This window comes from Maylandia zebra, linkage group LG11, assembly GCF_041146795.1.
Source record: "Maylandia zebra isolate NMK-2024a linkage group LG11, Mzebra_GT3a, whole genome shotgun sequence".
NCBI lineage: Eukaryota > Metazoa > Chordata > Actinopteri > Cichliformes > Cichlidae > Maylandia > Maylandia zebra.
The window spans coordinates 2,709,583-2,724,735 of record NC_135177.1 but is presented as its reverse complement, the minus strand read 5'-3'; the positions used below and the strand labels follow the sequence as shown (position 1 = coordinate 2,724,735).

General features: G+C 40.8%; 1 protein-coding gene across 1 annotated transcript; it reads left to right on the top strand.

Annotated features, from left to right (window-relative positions):
• The first annotated feature begins 727 nt into the window (after positions 1-727).
• On the top strand, positions 728-11,272 carry LOC101474658 (dysbindin-A). Its single transcript, XM_014410735.3, has 10 exons — positions 728-887; positions 1,693-1,746; positions 2,637-2,687; positions 2,786-2,846; positions 5,160-5,292; positions 5,843-5,975; positions 6,309-6,331; positions 6,444-6,590; positions 9,157-9,282; positions 10,479-11,272. The coding sequence occupies exons 1-10, from the start codon at positions 832-834 to the stop codon at positions 10,745-10,747; spliced, it is 1,053 nt and encodes a 350-aa protein (XP_014266221.1). The 5' UTR covers positions 728-831; the 3' UTR covers positions 10,748-11,272.
• The last annotated feature ends 3,881 nt before the right edge of the window (positions 11,273-15,153 follow it).

Sequence of the window (15,153 nt, the reverse complement as noted above, 5' to 3'; positions counted from 1 at the left end):
TCTCTTTCTCAGCTGGATGGTTCTCTATGACTCGACCTATAGGCAGTTTCCCTTTTCTGGGTTTGCAAGCACCTGTTTTATATTACGTCATCAATCTTGGCTTCATGGTTACAAAAAGCTGGGACCCACTTTGTTATGTTAACCCAGGGTTTTCCCTGCATGTTTGCATGAAAGGGCTGGTGTGACAACATCTGACCAATCTAAAAGAGCATCTCACAGTTCATAACACTTTTCTTTCACAGAAAAGGATTCCTCTGCGTGTCACCTGTAAAGAAAATAAAAGAAATATACCAGTAAAACACCACAGGATTGTAAAAAGGACAAGAGGTGAATCGTTCATCTGGTGATTTAGCACACAGAGCAGCAAAATAAACACTTTAATACCAGGTAATTATCTTGTCACTGAGCTGCTGTTTACTTTTAAGGTGATGGAAAGCTAAACTGTCCCACAGGCTGATAAAGGAAATGTGGAAATCACTTTAATGTGTCACAGATCAAAGTGAAATAATGTGACTGACTGAACTGATGCTCTGTCCTGTGTTGTAGCTGCTTTTTCACCACAGAAAAAAGACAAGACAGCAACTCAGTCCAATGAAAGCTGAACTCGACTTATCGACATAAGACCTCAAGAAGTGAAAATGACGAGACCATGTTCAGTCGTTTGTTCGATATGATTTATTTTGAGCACATTTTGTCCACACTCCATAACAGTGGGTGGCAGTAATGCACCGTTCTGCTGTTTGCAGCCGCTAATAAACGTCAACAAGACGAGAGCGAGCGGTGGCTGCAGCTAGCTGTCAGGACCGAAATCGCGCGTGTCCGAGAGGAATCATGTTTGAAAACTTCAGAGAAAAGCTTCACATCGTCCAGCAGGATTTCACAACGGGGTTGGTCCGCTGTTTTCTGCACTAGTGAACTTTGGGTAACGTTAGCTGAGTTCGTGCATTAGGTCTTGCCAGCGTGTAGCATAGCAGGTAACGATAGCTAATGAAAAAACAACTGCAGCGGTTACTGAACCAACCAACCAACCAGTTCTTATTCTGCTTTTGTGCTGGCTGAATGCGTCAGCATACCCAGTACTAATTTCCATTTGTTAGCGTGCCAACTGGTGCGATCCCAGCTGTTTACGTTACTGCTGTCAGCTGATAGTCATGTGATGACCCCCTCCCACAAACAAACTTTTGGAGTGCAGCTGTTTTGTGTGTTTGAGGGAGAGTGTGTGTAATCGGGCTCTATTCTAAGAAGCAGGTTCAGCTAATAACGCGTTTGTTATCTCTGAGAGGAGGGAAACTCTGTTTGTGTTCATCAAATAGAGTTAGCGTTAACTCTGAGTCAGTTACCAAGGTAACAGACGGTAGTTACCTTAGTTTGTTACTTTGTGTTCTTGACTTAAATGCGTTTTTGTAACAATGTGGTCATGGAGATGCTGTCAATATTTGAATGAATATGAGTCTCACACTAAACTGAAAATAATGCAGCCTGCAGACAGCGTGTGTTCTGACTACAGTTCATGTTAACTTTAATGGATGAATATTAAACTTTTTGAAATGTTCAGAAAGTTAGAGACCGAGCCTCGACATATTTTGCACTAAAAATCACCTGAATCAGTCTCAGTGGGTTGACCCAAAAATCTGATCCGCTCTAAGAGGATCTCGGCTAAGCTGACTTTTTCCTTTTCTTGTCTCCCCACAGCTTCAAGACACTTGGAGACAAATCAAGAAATACCAAAATGAAGAGGAGACCCAGGTGAGAGCTGGGTCTAAAAAAAAGTTTAAATAAATAAATATATATATATATATATATGCCGCAAATTTAAGCGGCATGATTCATCATTTAGTGAGTTCATTAGTTCGACGTTTTCCATTAAACAGTTCTCAAACTGAAATTAATATCTGAGTGTTTCTTAGTTTTAGTCTAGTGGGTTAGTCTATGTTTTTTTCCTCATTTAGTCAATTAAGAAATTAGTCACCAGGAACATCCATAGTTTGAATCTCGGGGTGACCTAAAGGTCAGAGGTCAAGATTTCTGAAAATCTTGTGAATGTGATACTGAGAATTGATAGCATACATGCATTTACTAAAAATCTTGGAGGAGATCAAATCTCAGTGACCTCGACCTCCAGGTAAAGGCCAGAAAACAACTTCCCTGAAATGTTGAAGTTGATACCACAGGTGTGTCTGCTGGGAGGCTGAGAGGTAGTCGTGGCAGGTGCCAGTGTTTTTATATCACTGAATTCTTCAAAAAAACAAAACAAATAAACTGTTCAAAACTACTGACCCTGTGTGAGAAAGTATTTGCTGCCTCCTGTTAAATCATTAAGTAACGGTGACCAGCCACGTTCTTGTGGAAGGCTGAGTTTCACCAGCCAACCAGCAGGTTTGATTCAGAACCTGTTTTGCTGTCGGGTAACAGTACTAACCACTTCATCACTGTGCTGCTTATTCTATGCCTGAAAAAGGCTTAAGATTCCTCAGGAAACTCAACTTAGTGTCTGGATATAATGCAATAAATGCAGTGTTGTTTCATTGGAGTATAAGGATTAGCAGAAATGGCTAGCCATAACAAGCTGACCATGTAAGTAAGCAGCTTCATTTGTGACAGACAAACATTGTGTGATCCGTCTGTCTGTTGTCCAGGTTTGAAGAGCATGTTCCTCATTTCAGTGCTGGCCTGGAAGTCCTGAACAGGTGTCCACACACACACACACACACACACACACACACTGAGTGTATTAGGAAGTTTGATATAAAAGTTGTGTTTATGCTGTTAAAATGATTATTTGTAGGTATGAGGAGAGTTGGTTTCTGCTGCATAAAAGAACGAAGGACTGTGCTCAGGCTGCAGAGGTACGAGCTATTTCTCTGTTTTTGCCTTGTTAGAAATCTACTTTCACGTCTCGCGGCATCGTTCGTTTACCTAAATTTAAGAGGTAGAAGAACTAAAAAACCTCTTTTAAAATTATTATTGTGTAAGTAAAACAGTAGGACTGAATGAGGGTATGATACCTCTTTTCTTTTTTCCACTGTTTGTCTGGGGTTGCTTGAATATCAGTTGTATAGAGTTTGCGACTGTCACATTAATGCAAAGCTGGGTCGTTTTAATATTCATTAGTGACTGAAGAAAAGTTATAGTGTCCGTCTCCTGAATCCAAACAGGAAGTCAAAACAGGAGAAATCTGCTCTCTCTTTCTAGTCCCTGTCAGGACTCTTGCTGCAGCATTTTGGATTAGCTGAAGGCTTTTCAGGGAGTTTTTAGGACATCCTGATAATAATGAGTTACAGTAGTCCAGCCTGGAAGTAATAAATGCATGAACTAGTTTTTCAGCGTCACTCTGAGACAGGATATTTCTAATTTTAGAGATGTTGCACAAATGGAAGAAAGCAGTCTTACATATTTGTTTAATATGTGCATTGAAGGACATGTCCTGGTCAAAATGACTCCAAGGTTCCTCACAGCGTTACTGGAGGCCAAGGTAATGCCATCCAGAGTAAGAATCTGCTTAGATACCATATTTCTAAGCTTTTCAGGGCCGAGTACAATAACCTCAGTTTGATCTGAATTAAGAAGCAGAAAGTTAGTGGCCATCCAGGTCTTTATGTCTTTAAGACATTCCTGCAGTTTAACTCATTGTGTGATCTGCAGATGATCTGTTAGGTACGTAAGACTGGAGCTCTGCTTCCTGGTCCCAACTCTGGATCGTCACTTTTTGGGGCGTTTAATAAATGTGGCCAGATTTCTAGAAATGAGAGCTGTGCCATCCAAAGTGGGATGAATGCTGTCTCTTAACAAGACCAGGTTTCCTACACAAAGTTGCTTCCTCCTCATCGTCACCCAGCCAGGAGTCTTAGCTAATTATAGGCCAATCTCCAACCTTCCTTTATATCAAACATCCTTGAAAGAGTAGTTGTCAAACAGCTAACAGATCATCTGCAGAGGTTTATTTGAAGAGTTTCAGTCAGGTTTCAGAGCTCATCACAGCACAGAAACAGCTTTAGTGAAGGTTACAAATGATCTTCTTATGGCCTCTGACAGTGGACTCATCTCTGTGCTTGTCCTGCTAGACCTCAGTGCAGCGTTCGATACTGTCGACCATAATATCCTATTAGAGCGATTAGAACATGCTGTAGGTATTACAGGTACTGCGCTGCAGTGGTTTGTATCATATCTATCTAATAGACTCCAGTTTGTGCATGTAAATGGAGAGTCCTCTTCACACACTGAGCGTAATGTAGGGTTCAGTGCTAGGACCAGTTGGCCTATTATACATGCTTCCCTTAGGCAGTATCATTCAAAGGTGTTGCATTACAATTTAATTGGTGTGCAGATGACACTCAGCTCTATCTGTCCATGAAGCCAGATGATGCACATGAATTAGTTAAACTGCAGGAATGTCTTAGAGATGTAGAGACCTGCACTTTTGCTTCTAAATGCACATGTGATTGAGGTTACTAAAAATCTGAGAAACATGTCCAACCAAATACGGACACCAGATGGCTTTTCTTTGGTCTCTAGTCTGTTGACATTTCCAACTGTGAACTCTTAAAACCAGGCTTCTGTTCTTCTTATCATTTTCATCTTTCATTACATTCTCATTCATCATATTAATCAGACTTATAGTTTTAGCTCTTTATTGTTATTGTACAGTAACACTGGTGAAAGTCGAAACTAGTTCATGCATTTATTACTTCCACGCTGGACGACTGTAATTCATTATTATCAGGAAGTCCTAAAAACTCCCTGAAAGCCTTCAGCTGATCCAAAATGCTGCAGCAAGAGTCCTGACAGGGACTAGAAAGAGAGAGCAGATTTCTCCTGTTCTGGCTTCCTGTTAAATCCAGAATCAGTTCGTAGGCTCTTTAAAAGTAGAACGGCATAAATAAATGTTTATGTTTGTATTTCTTTATAATTTTTTTTAAGCTCAGCACTTCACAGATACAGTGATTTCTAGCAATTCATAGATTACAACTAAGGAAGTGGCTGCAGGACAACACAGTGACTTCAACCTGAAAAATAAAAACAACGACTCTGAATCAGCTCTGCTTATATTCAGTTAGTTAACAGTTAGACAGCCTGTGGTTTTGTGCCGGTGGCGATCACAGACGACCTAACAGTTCCTACTGCCTCTGGTCTGCTCACGGTCACACCTCTGTTTGTTTCAGGCACTGGATGGTGACATAGTGATGCTCTCAGCACACTGGGAGAGAAAAATGACGTCACTAACACAACTGCATGAACAACTGCAAAGCTTGCCAGCCTTTATCAGCGATCTTGATGCCATCACTGCTAACATAGGTTCGTGTTCATTTCTGTGGTCAGATGACAGTCAGCGGGTCAGATGATGATATGATGTCAGCCGCCTCAGCGTTTAGAGCTTCTACTTTAAGGATTGAACACAAAACCTCAAGTTTCCATGTTGAGTAATGCTTTACACCGAGGTCTGACAGCTATGCTACGAAGCTTAGTCAAGTGTTGATACAAAATAATAAGATAAACCTTTATTAGTCCACGTGTGGGAAATTTGTTAGATTGTTAACCTGACTTAAGCAATGAGAGAAACTTGGTAAAGGGATGATAACAATACGTTAAATGTAGTCTTATTAACAGAGATTGTATTAAAAAGCAACTTGTATGTGAGCACCTTAGTATATCAGTAATTCCAAGGACATGCAGTTTATGGCTTCACATTTTCCAGCAGCTCTTCCTGCACTGCTCATATTAAAGTGACCGAAACAATCTGGCCAACAAAGACAACAGAATTTGACTTTTTACACATGGGCAGTGTTTTTGACAAAATGGAACAAAGATGCAGGTTTTTGTGGTGTTTATGTGCGATTGTTTCCAGCTCATTTGGAAGGCGACTTTGAGGAAATGGAGAGCAGACTGGTTTACCTGGAGGTACTGTGTTTGCAGTGTGAGCAGCAGACAGCCAAACAGCAACATATCAACCAATCAGAAAACTACAAGAAAAAAAAAAGGTATGACAGTTTATTTTTCCTTCTTAATGAAAAACCTTTATATGTGAGATATTAAAATCAAACTGATTTAAAAAGTGATAAAATGATCTTTATGTAATTATAAACATCAAAAACAGACCATTTATATAGAAATAGGCAGGCATCAGTGAAATGTATTGTCTTAGATTTATGGCTGTCATTTTTGAGTGTCTTTGTGACTCCTGTCAGTTTGATTACACTAATTACATTCAAAGTGAAAAAGCAGAAGTGTCACCACATTATTTAAACGGTCAGAGAAACAGAATGACCTTAAATGTTTATGTGATTAATGAAAATCTTCCTTTCTGTAAATAGGAGGGAGTTGGAATTACTCGAAGGTGAGTTTCTGCGTGTTCATCCTCCAGTTTCTTACATGTTATTCTCAACAATGGTAAACCTGGTACAATACCAGCAGATGTTGTTTAAGCTGCGTTTCTTCCTGTTTTGTAGAGGAGTTGGGTTCTGAGCATGCTCAGAAAGTAGCAGAGCTGGAGCTGGTCATGCAGCAAAAACTGAGAGAGCGACAGAAAGTCTACGAAGAAGCCTTTAACCAAGATGTGGAAAAATACCTGTCCACTGGATACCTGCAGAACAGAGGTAAGACAAATGAAAGATTGTTAACACTACTTTGTCTAACTATATGAAAATGTATAAATAATGAAATGACAAATAGCCTTTAACACCCAAACAAAGACATCTGCTAAGAAAATGACTAATGGTGAATAACTTCAGGATAATAAAAAACAATCCATATCTTCCTCCAAATGGGCTTTTTTCATCGGCTCCGTCTCTTCATATATAAGATGGAGCACAGCTTATCTTAATGACCTTGTAGTACCATATCACCCTATTAGAGCACTTCGCTCTCGCTCTGCAGGCCTACTTGTTGTTCCTAGAGTATTTAAAAGTAGAATGGGAGGCAGAGCCTTCAGTTTTCAGACCCCTCTTCTGTGGAACCAGCTTCCAGTTTGGATTCAGGAGACAGACACTATCTCTACTTTTAAGATCAGGCTTCAAACTTTCCTTTTTGCTAAAGCATATAGTTAGGGCTGGACCAGGTGACCCTGAATCCTCCCTTAGTTATGCTGCAATAGACGTAGGCTGCTGGGGGATTCCCATGATGCACTGGGTGTTGCTTCTTCACTCACTGTGTATTTATACACCACTCTGCATTTAGTCATTATTGTTATTCTCTCTTCCACGGTGTCTTTGTCCTCTCTTCCTGCCATCAGCCCAAACAGTTCTGCTAGAGGTTGTTTTTACCTTGCAATACAAAGTGCCATGAGGCGAGTGCTGCTGTAATTTGCTGCAAAATAAATTGAATTGAACTGTATCAGCCAGGACTAGTTGGGGGTTAGGAGAGGAAGACCACTGTACCACAGTACCTTTAATACCTGCAGCTGCACTGAGGTCTAGCAGGACAAGCACAGAGATGAGTCCACTGTCAGAGGCCATAAGAAGATCATTTGTAACCTTCACTAAAGCTGTTTCTGTGCTGTGATGAGCTCTGAAACCTGACTGAAACTCTTCAATAAGCCTCTGCAGATGATCTGTTCGCTGGTTTACAGAGATAAAAGGAAGGTTGGAGCTTATCCTAAGACAGCTGAGTCAAGTGATGGCTTTTCAAGCAATGGTTATTTACTGCTAATTTGAAGGCCTGGGGTATGTAGCCCATTAAAAGAGCCCACATACAGCCTCTTTTACATTTTTAGAAGTCATGTGAGTAGGGCTGCCACGATTAGTCGACTATCAAAATCGTCGACCACTAATTTAATAGTCGACGCGTCGTTTGAAGCTTTGTAAGATCCCAAAAGACGCAGGAATAAGTAGCAGGATTTAAGAGTGTAATAACGGACCGAGACAGAAGCACTGCATGTACAAGGATGCCAGCTGCCGTTAAACCCCGAAGAAGAAGCAGCTGTGTCCAAATTCAGGAACCGCATCCTACTGTGCCCACTTTTGTAGGCCGAAGACTCCGACAAATGCATAGCCCAGCTCAGTTTCCAACAATGGCGGCAGCTAGTTAGTTTTAATGTTACTCTTATTATTCTTTCTGGGTCACAAAATAAACGTTTAACATATTATCAGGTGAGAATGTAGCTGTGTAAACCTCAAATATCTGCTCAGTTTATCAAGACACCACATATTTTCAAAAGCGCTCCGACGTTTTCGGAGACGTCTGTTACCCACTAGCTCGATAGCGAGCCGGGGGCTAGGCTCACTAGAGCCGTGAGAACACCGGACTCCCGGCAAATCGTTTTCAAACCCACCGCCGTCTTTCTCTCTCAGGTTAAACATGATATATGAGTCACTTAGATAACTTAAAAATGTTATTTGTAATATGTAATGTTATATTTTTTTTAGTATTTTATTTGTTCCTGAGTAAATCGGTTTGGCTGAGATTCAAGTTTTCACACAGCTGAATAAACGTCAAGCAGACAGCTGATTATCAGAAGTGTGAGATGCTCGAGAGTTTACTCTGGTGTCCTGTTATATTTTAGATAGCAAGGAGTTTATTAAACTTCACCGAGACAATCTGCAAATTTCATTAAAATTGAATAAACTATCATCTTGTCTTTATTTTTAGTTAGCACCTTAAAAGCTTAAAGCTGTAAGCTAATGACAGTTATATAAGAGCAGATGCTGCTGGTGCAAGAAGCTGAACGCTGTACGTCCAATGGATGATGATCTGACTAGTCGACTATCAAAACAATCGTTTGTGGCAGCCCTACATTTGAGTCTAATGATAGATTAAATGCAAAGGCTGTCATTTTCAGCAACTGCATGGATGTTAAAATCACCCACTCTAATTATTTTACCTGAACTGAGTACTAAAAAAAAGTCTGAGACAACCGAGAATTAAAATAAGGGCGAGGTGAGGGGATCAGTCCCGTGTTTGCAGTGGTGATTGAGAGGTTGCAGGGGCATCCATATTGTGTTCTGGCAGACAACACTGTGATCTGTAGTGAGTCTGGAGAGGTGGATGCATGTTCTGGAGAAACGAGGAGTGAAAGTAGGTGTAAAGACAGAACGTGTGTGAAATATACACCCTGTTGATTGAAACGATGCACTGTTTGCCACATGTAGTATGTATCAGTAACTGTAGAGTTCGTATATTAAGTTTAGCAAATTGCATAATTGGAGTGTACGTTTACTTTTGCAGAGCCAGCAGGTGCTGATGTTTGCTCTCTGGATCAGGTGACACTAACTAACACAGACCAAGAGGCTTTGGATGACTTCCTCAACTCCAGTGGAGATGAAGTCACTACTGAATCATCATTGACATCAGGTAATCTCAACTCAAGACATGTTGTCATAGAGTACAAAGCAGAATTATTTATCCTGACAAAACAAAATCAGCTTGGTAAACTCATACAAACATGTCAAAACATCAGCATGTTTAATGTTCCAATACAATATTTCACACTTGTGGTCAGACGTGTACATGTAGTGATCGTGGACATGGCTGTCATGGTCATTTTGGACTTTTCATGATTTCTTTGAACTGTTCTTTTCCAATGGTCCATACAGGGGAAGTCAGTAAGTGCATAAGAACAAGCCAGGAAATTGATCCCAAACATCCATCTAAATGGTTTTATAATGAGTAAAAGAAGGTGAATATAAAGCATCTGGAATGACCTGAAGCATTTAGAAAATACATAAAAGCTGTGTCTGTGATAGTAAACCAGCCAATTTAAATGAATGTTACCAACTCTGTCAAGAAGCGTGGTCAAATATCCTGCTTACATCATGCCAGAAGCTTGTTAATAGCAACATTGAGTAAAACTTGCTAAAGGACATTTAACCAAATATTGAAGGTGTATTAGTGCAGCTGTATGGATATGTACTAATGTCAGTACTAATATCCATCATTCTTTCAAGTAAGATGTATGCTGTACAATCATTCCACCCTAAAACAGAAAACAATCTAAGAGCTCTTTTTGAGGTTGACCCCTGCCCAGTGTTGCCAACTTAGCGACTTTGTTGCTATATTTAGCGGATTTTCAGACCCCCTTTGCGTCTTTTTTTCTAAAAAAAGTGACTAGCGACAAATCTGGCGACTTTTGCTGGTGTTATTAGGAAGACTTATGACCACTTTTTGAGATGAGAGCACGTATCGCTCTTACTCTCCACAAGCACCGGGTGCTGCCGTGGCCACCTGACCCGTGCCAAAGCGCTCACAGGTGGCGGTCCCCACGCAGCAGTCACCTCCAGCTGCTGTCAGAGCAGGAGGTGCTGACCCCTACGCATCCAAACTGCAAATGAATCGCACATGACGAAGCCGCTGCACCCACCCTGACTGTAACGCAGTCAGTTCTTCTTTTACTTTTTGTGGATCACAAAGTTTAAAACTACTTAAAAACACACAACTCGTCTCTACAGAGGAGCTATAAATGATGGAAGCATTAAATATTACGGTCAGATGAGGACTGAAAATTAAGCTTGTCGGGTACTCTGTGAAATAAGGCTCGTCTTCTCTAATAGGTCCAGACCTTACACGTTGCTCTTCTGAATCTTCGAACCAAACCTCTCCCCCAAACGACCAGCTGTCCAACAAGGATGTATTCTGGCAGCCAGAAGAGGAACTGGCCAGTCAGGAGAGCGATGAGCCTCTGGTGCAGTCAGACGAAGAGGATATTCATCCAGATATGGCGCTGGTTGGTCTCCATGATGTTGGTACACTCAGAGGCTCTGACGACAGTGACAGTTCAGCAGACCTGTGCACTGGCACCTACGCCCTTGGAAAGGCCTGAATGTTGGACCTGTGGCTACTGCATTGATTTAGCAGGGCTTAGAGCTTTTTCTGGTCCTCAAAGATCTTCCAAATGTTAGCCTACAATGCTTTTTTTAAAGATATATTTTCTTTGTTTTTTCAAAATGTAAAGCTTTTGAAACAATGAATTGATTCTACTAACCACGTGTAGGCAGGTCAAAAATGTATTCGAACCAAAATCATTGTTGGTTTGTTTAAAAAAACAAACAAACCCAATTTGATGACCTGAGCCTTTAACATTAGGGCGCTGTATGCAAAGTGTTTCACAATCATAAGTATTTATCACCTGTTATAAAAATATCAATCTGTCATAGCAGTGTTTTGCATGTTTATGTGAAATTTATGATCTTTTGTCAGTTTTGAAACCCGGCAAGCTGATGATGATAAATTCTTCTGACTCAGACAAATGTCTAATGGATGGTTTTCATATTGTAATGTTTTTGTTTTTAATGAATTACATTTGAGGATGATGTGGTTGCACGTTAATTTCCTCTCTTGCACGTTATTGTTTAGAATATTTGATTCCAGCAATATGTGGATGACAACCAAAATGTTCTGAAAAAAGTGCACTAGCTTGGGCCAAGGGACAGACAGGGGACAGTCTACACTGGGGGGAAAAACGCCGGTGGAAAAGCCCCAGAGACGAGCAGACCAGAACACTCGATAGTACCAACTGCTGCTGTACGAGCTGTCTGTATTTCTGTGCACGTGTTCTTGTTCTTTCAGTTTTTTCTATCAAAGGTTCCACTGTTGCATTTTAAGTCTGCTCGTGCGTTCCTGCACTGCTTATCTGTTATCTGTATTTTCTCAGCTGCAAATCAGGAAATCAGGGACAGGACGCCGTAATCTTGATCGATAAGCTTTGCTAGAAATATTCTTTCTGCAAAGAGAAACTCAGTGAGGCTCGAAGATTTGGAAGATTCAGAACAGGAGGTTATTTGCCTTTATTGGATTGACAGTAGAGTTAGACCAGGCACCTCTAGTAATGGGTCTATCCTTCAATACAAGAGTCACCTGCTCAACCCGGTGAATGAAAGCAGCGCTTTGATTAGACAGAGTCTGAAAATCCGTTTTAAGACGAGGATGAGATTGACCATTGGTCAGCTCCTAAACCATCGACAGCCAGCAAGGACAGAAATATGTATGTCTTGTGAATCTCAGTGACCTTTCCCAAGGAATGAGGCACGCTGCATGGCTGCCAGTATGCTGCAGCTCATTTAGCAGTTGCTTGTGTGCAGGTCATTAATTCTTATTTTGGACTTTCATCCCAGATGTTTCCTGGTCTAAATCCAATAGCAACAAAACTAAGAGCTATAGCGTATGTGGAGCCAAGATAGACAGCAAGACAACGTGCGCCACAAAGCTTTAGCTTGTCTTTATAGAGTGGCATGAACAGGCTGAATTGTACAAATTGACATGAATCTGATGCACTTCAGTGAATTAACCTTTGCAGTGATCAGAAACCTTGGATCATTTTTATTTCTTCAACATAAAAATGTTTTTCCACCCCTTTCATCGTTAGGACAAAATGATCTCAGAGCAGTGAAGGTAGAGCCAGCTGGTCTCCCATCAGTTTAATATCAGTCCATAGGTTCTTTCTTAATGTGCACGTGCAAACAACCAGGAAAAAGCTGCTGGCTTGTCATCTTCATTAGCTCAAGCTAACAGGACATGGATACACATCGGAAATGGAGACATTATGCAGCAGGATCCACGGAGACCAGAGCTATACGCAACGATAACTAACTGCAACCACAAGATGGCTGTAATCTCAAACAGGCAAGTAGCTTTATGGAGCAGTTTGAGGTGAAAGTGGATTGTTTTACGATTTCACTAGAAACACACTGCTCTCCTTGGTGTCCTGACAGAATGCCTCTGTGTAAAAACCCTCTTTTAATTTGAATAACTTACTAATAAGGAACTGAACTTCTATCCGGTTGTTCAGTCTGACGTCACTAGCCGTGTCTGGGCCTAAACTCCGCTGCAGGTCCATATATCAAATGATCACTGTGGCATTACTGAGAGTTGAAAAGCTGTCTAAAGTCTTTCATCTTTAATAAAATGATCAGCGTTCTGCTCTACCAGGTGTAACAATTGAGTTTAACATCCAGGCATCCATGAAAACGGAATTTATGACATTTAACGGAGTTAGAAGTTAGCAGGAAGTTAGCTCGCTAGCTTCTATCTAAATACAATATAGCATGTCCTGACTGCGGGGCTTTGGAAACAAATTCAAACGTACAGCTCTGTTATCACTTCCAGCATAAATGAAGACAGAAAACTAAACAGCAGTGACGTTTGTAGGGTTACTGAAGTTGGGCTAGCTGGTATATAATGATGTGCTACGTGACCGCTAGCGACACAGCTATGTTAGCATAATATAAACAAGCTAACCTTTTTTCCACTCGATAAAAGTTAACGTGAGTGTTCTCGGTGGTCAGGAACAAATGTAATCGCATGGCAGGATGCTGTAAAAGGACCAAACTTCAGCCAGGAGAACAACTGAGATAATCCATCCACAATACGAGGTTAGTCATTCATATACTGCTGCATGGGCTGGGCTGTAGTTACATCCTAAGGTTTTAAAAATTGAGCTTAAATAAATGATTAGCGGTAATAAAGGGAGGTCAACAGTGATCACTGACTGTTTTAGGAGCTTTTTGAGATCAAATAGAAGAAAATACAAAACATTAAACATGTTAACAACACAAAAGCCATATTAAACACAGACTACTTTAGACCCGGAAGTAGGATTCGTCACGTCATCACTGAACAACCGGATAGCACTGTGAGTTTATTATTGTTTATTATTTGTATTATTAGCTTGGATCTACTGGCACTGTTGTAATTATCAGGTGGGAATGTATGCCTCATATTGTTTTTACATTCTACAAAAAGGAAAACAGCATATTATTAGATTTGTCTTCTGTAAAATTGATGCATAAATTTCAATAAAAAATATCTGGAAAAAGAACCAGTCATGTGATTTCTTCTTTTTTGCTCATATGCTGACCAGCCTGTGAACTTTGAGTCGCATACAAACTATTTCATGTTGCTGCTTCTTTTATTTAAGGAACATTTATAAATTGCAAGCTATAATCTCCTCTGAACTAGAGAAAACTTTATGCATCCACTGCCTTTTTATAAGCTTAGACAAATCATCCCTGTTACACCAAGCAAGCAATGCAAAGTGCTGCAGCCAGACTTTTAACACACTCTAGCGAGTGAGCTCACATTACCTCTATTTTACTTTCTTTAAATTGGCTCCCAAATGATTTTGGAGTTTGTTTTAAAATTCCTACCCTTACATAGAGAGCGCAAAATCCACAAACTCCAGAATAATTTTCTCAATTTCTTGTTAAAAATTGGTCTGCCATTCTTTGCTCAGTTGCTCTCTTCCTGAGTCTGTTGCAGGTGATACATTTATGGATAATCTGATACGGAATTCATCATCCAACTCGGGGCCCACACAGTCATAGGTTTCAGTTTCTGTTGTAACACTGTAACAAGAAAGCAGGTCCCTTGAGCCAGGCACTGTCACCACGGCAACAGTCACAGAGCGTGTGCCTACGTCAGCAGTGTTAGCGCTCGTAAAAACACAGTGCCATTGTTTCGGTTCTGAAATCCTCCTGATTCGCTGCACCGTGTTAGTGAGATATACGTAGAAATGCTTCGTCTGGTTACGTGTTGACAAACACGTGAACCTTCATGCGATGCTCACAGAAGTCATTGGCAGGATTGTTGGTCCTCTCTAACAGTGAAACTGTGAAACATCTGTCTATGTCTGCGGTTACTGCAACAGTTTCACATCTGAATCTCAACAATACTTCCAACAAGCTATTATTGAGGTCAGGTCCAGAGAGGAGGGCATCTTTAAGAGAGACGCCATGACACTTTGCACTTGAGTCAAAACCAACTCTGATCTGACCTGGCTTCTGAGGATGGTGCACCCCAAAGGTAGGTAAAAACCAACACTGGTTGTCCACTTCAGGTGGAGGAGCCTGTTCAGCATGGTCACAATCAAATGTATTCTGCATGAAGGCAAAGAAATTCCTCTTCATTTCAGGCCTTTTTTCAAGGGTGCGATAAAGAGAGGATTAGCATTTGACCACTTGGTCGTGACTGTTGGGCAGCCGCTGGCGAGGTCCCTTAAATGCAAGTGGTGCCACCCACCTGCCGCTGTCATCAATGAACATCTGTCTCTTTATGACCTCTAGGAAAAGTTTGTCTTCAACAGAAAGGCCGATTTTGTTATCGTCCTCAGATGTATCAAAGAGAGTGCTTCCAAGAGTGCATGCATTAACTCTCAGTATTTCAGTGGTAGGAAAGACTTCCTGCTCAGGCTTACACCCATAATTTTCTTTGATATGAACCATGGCCTTGGAC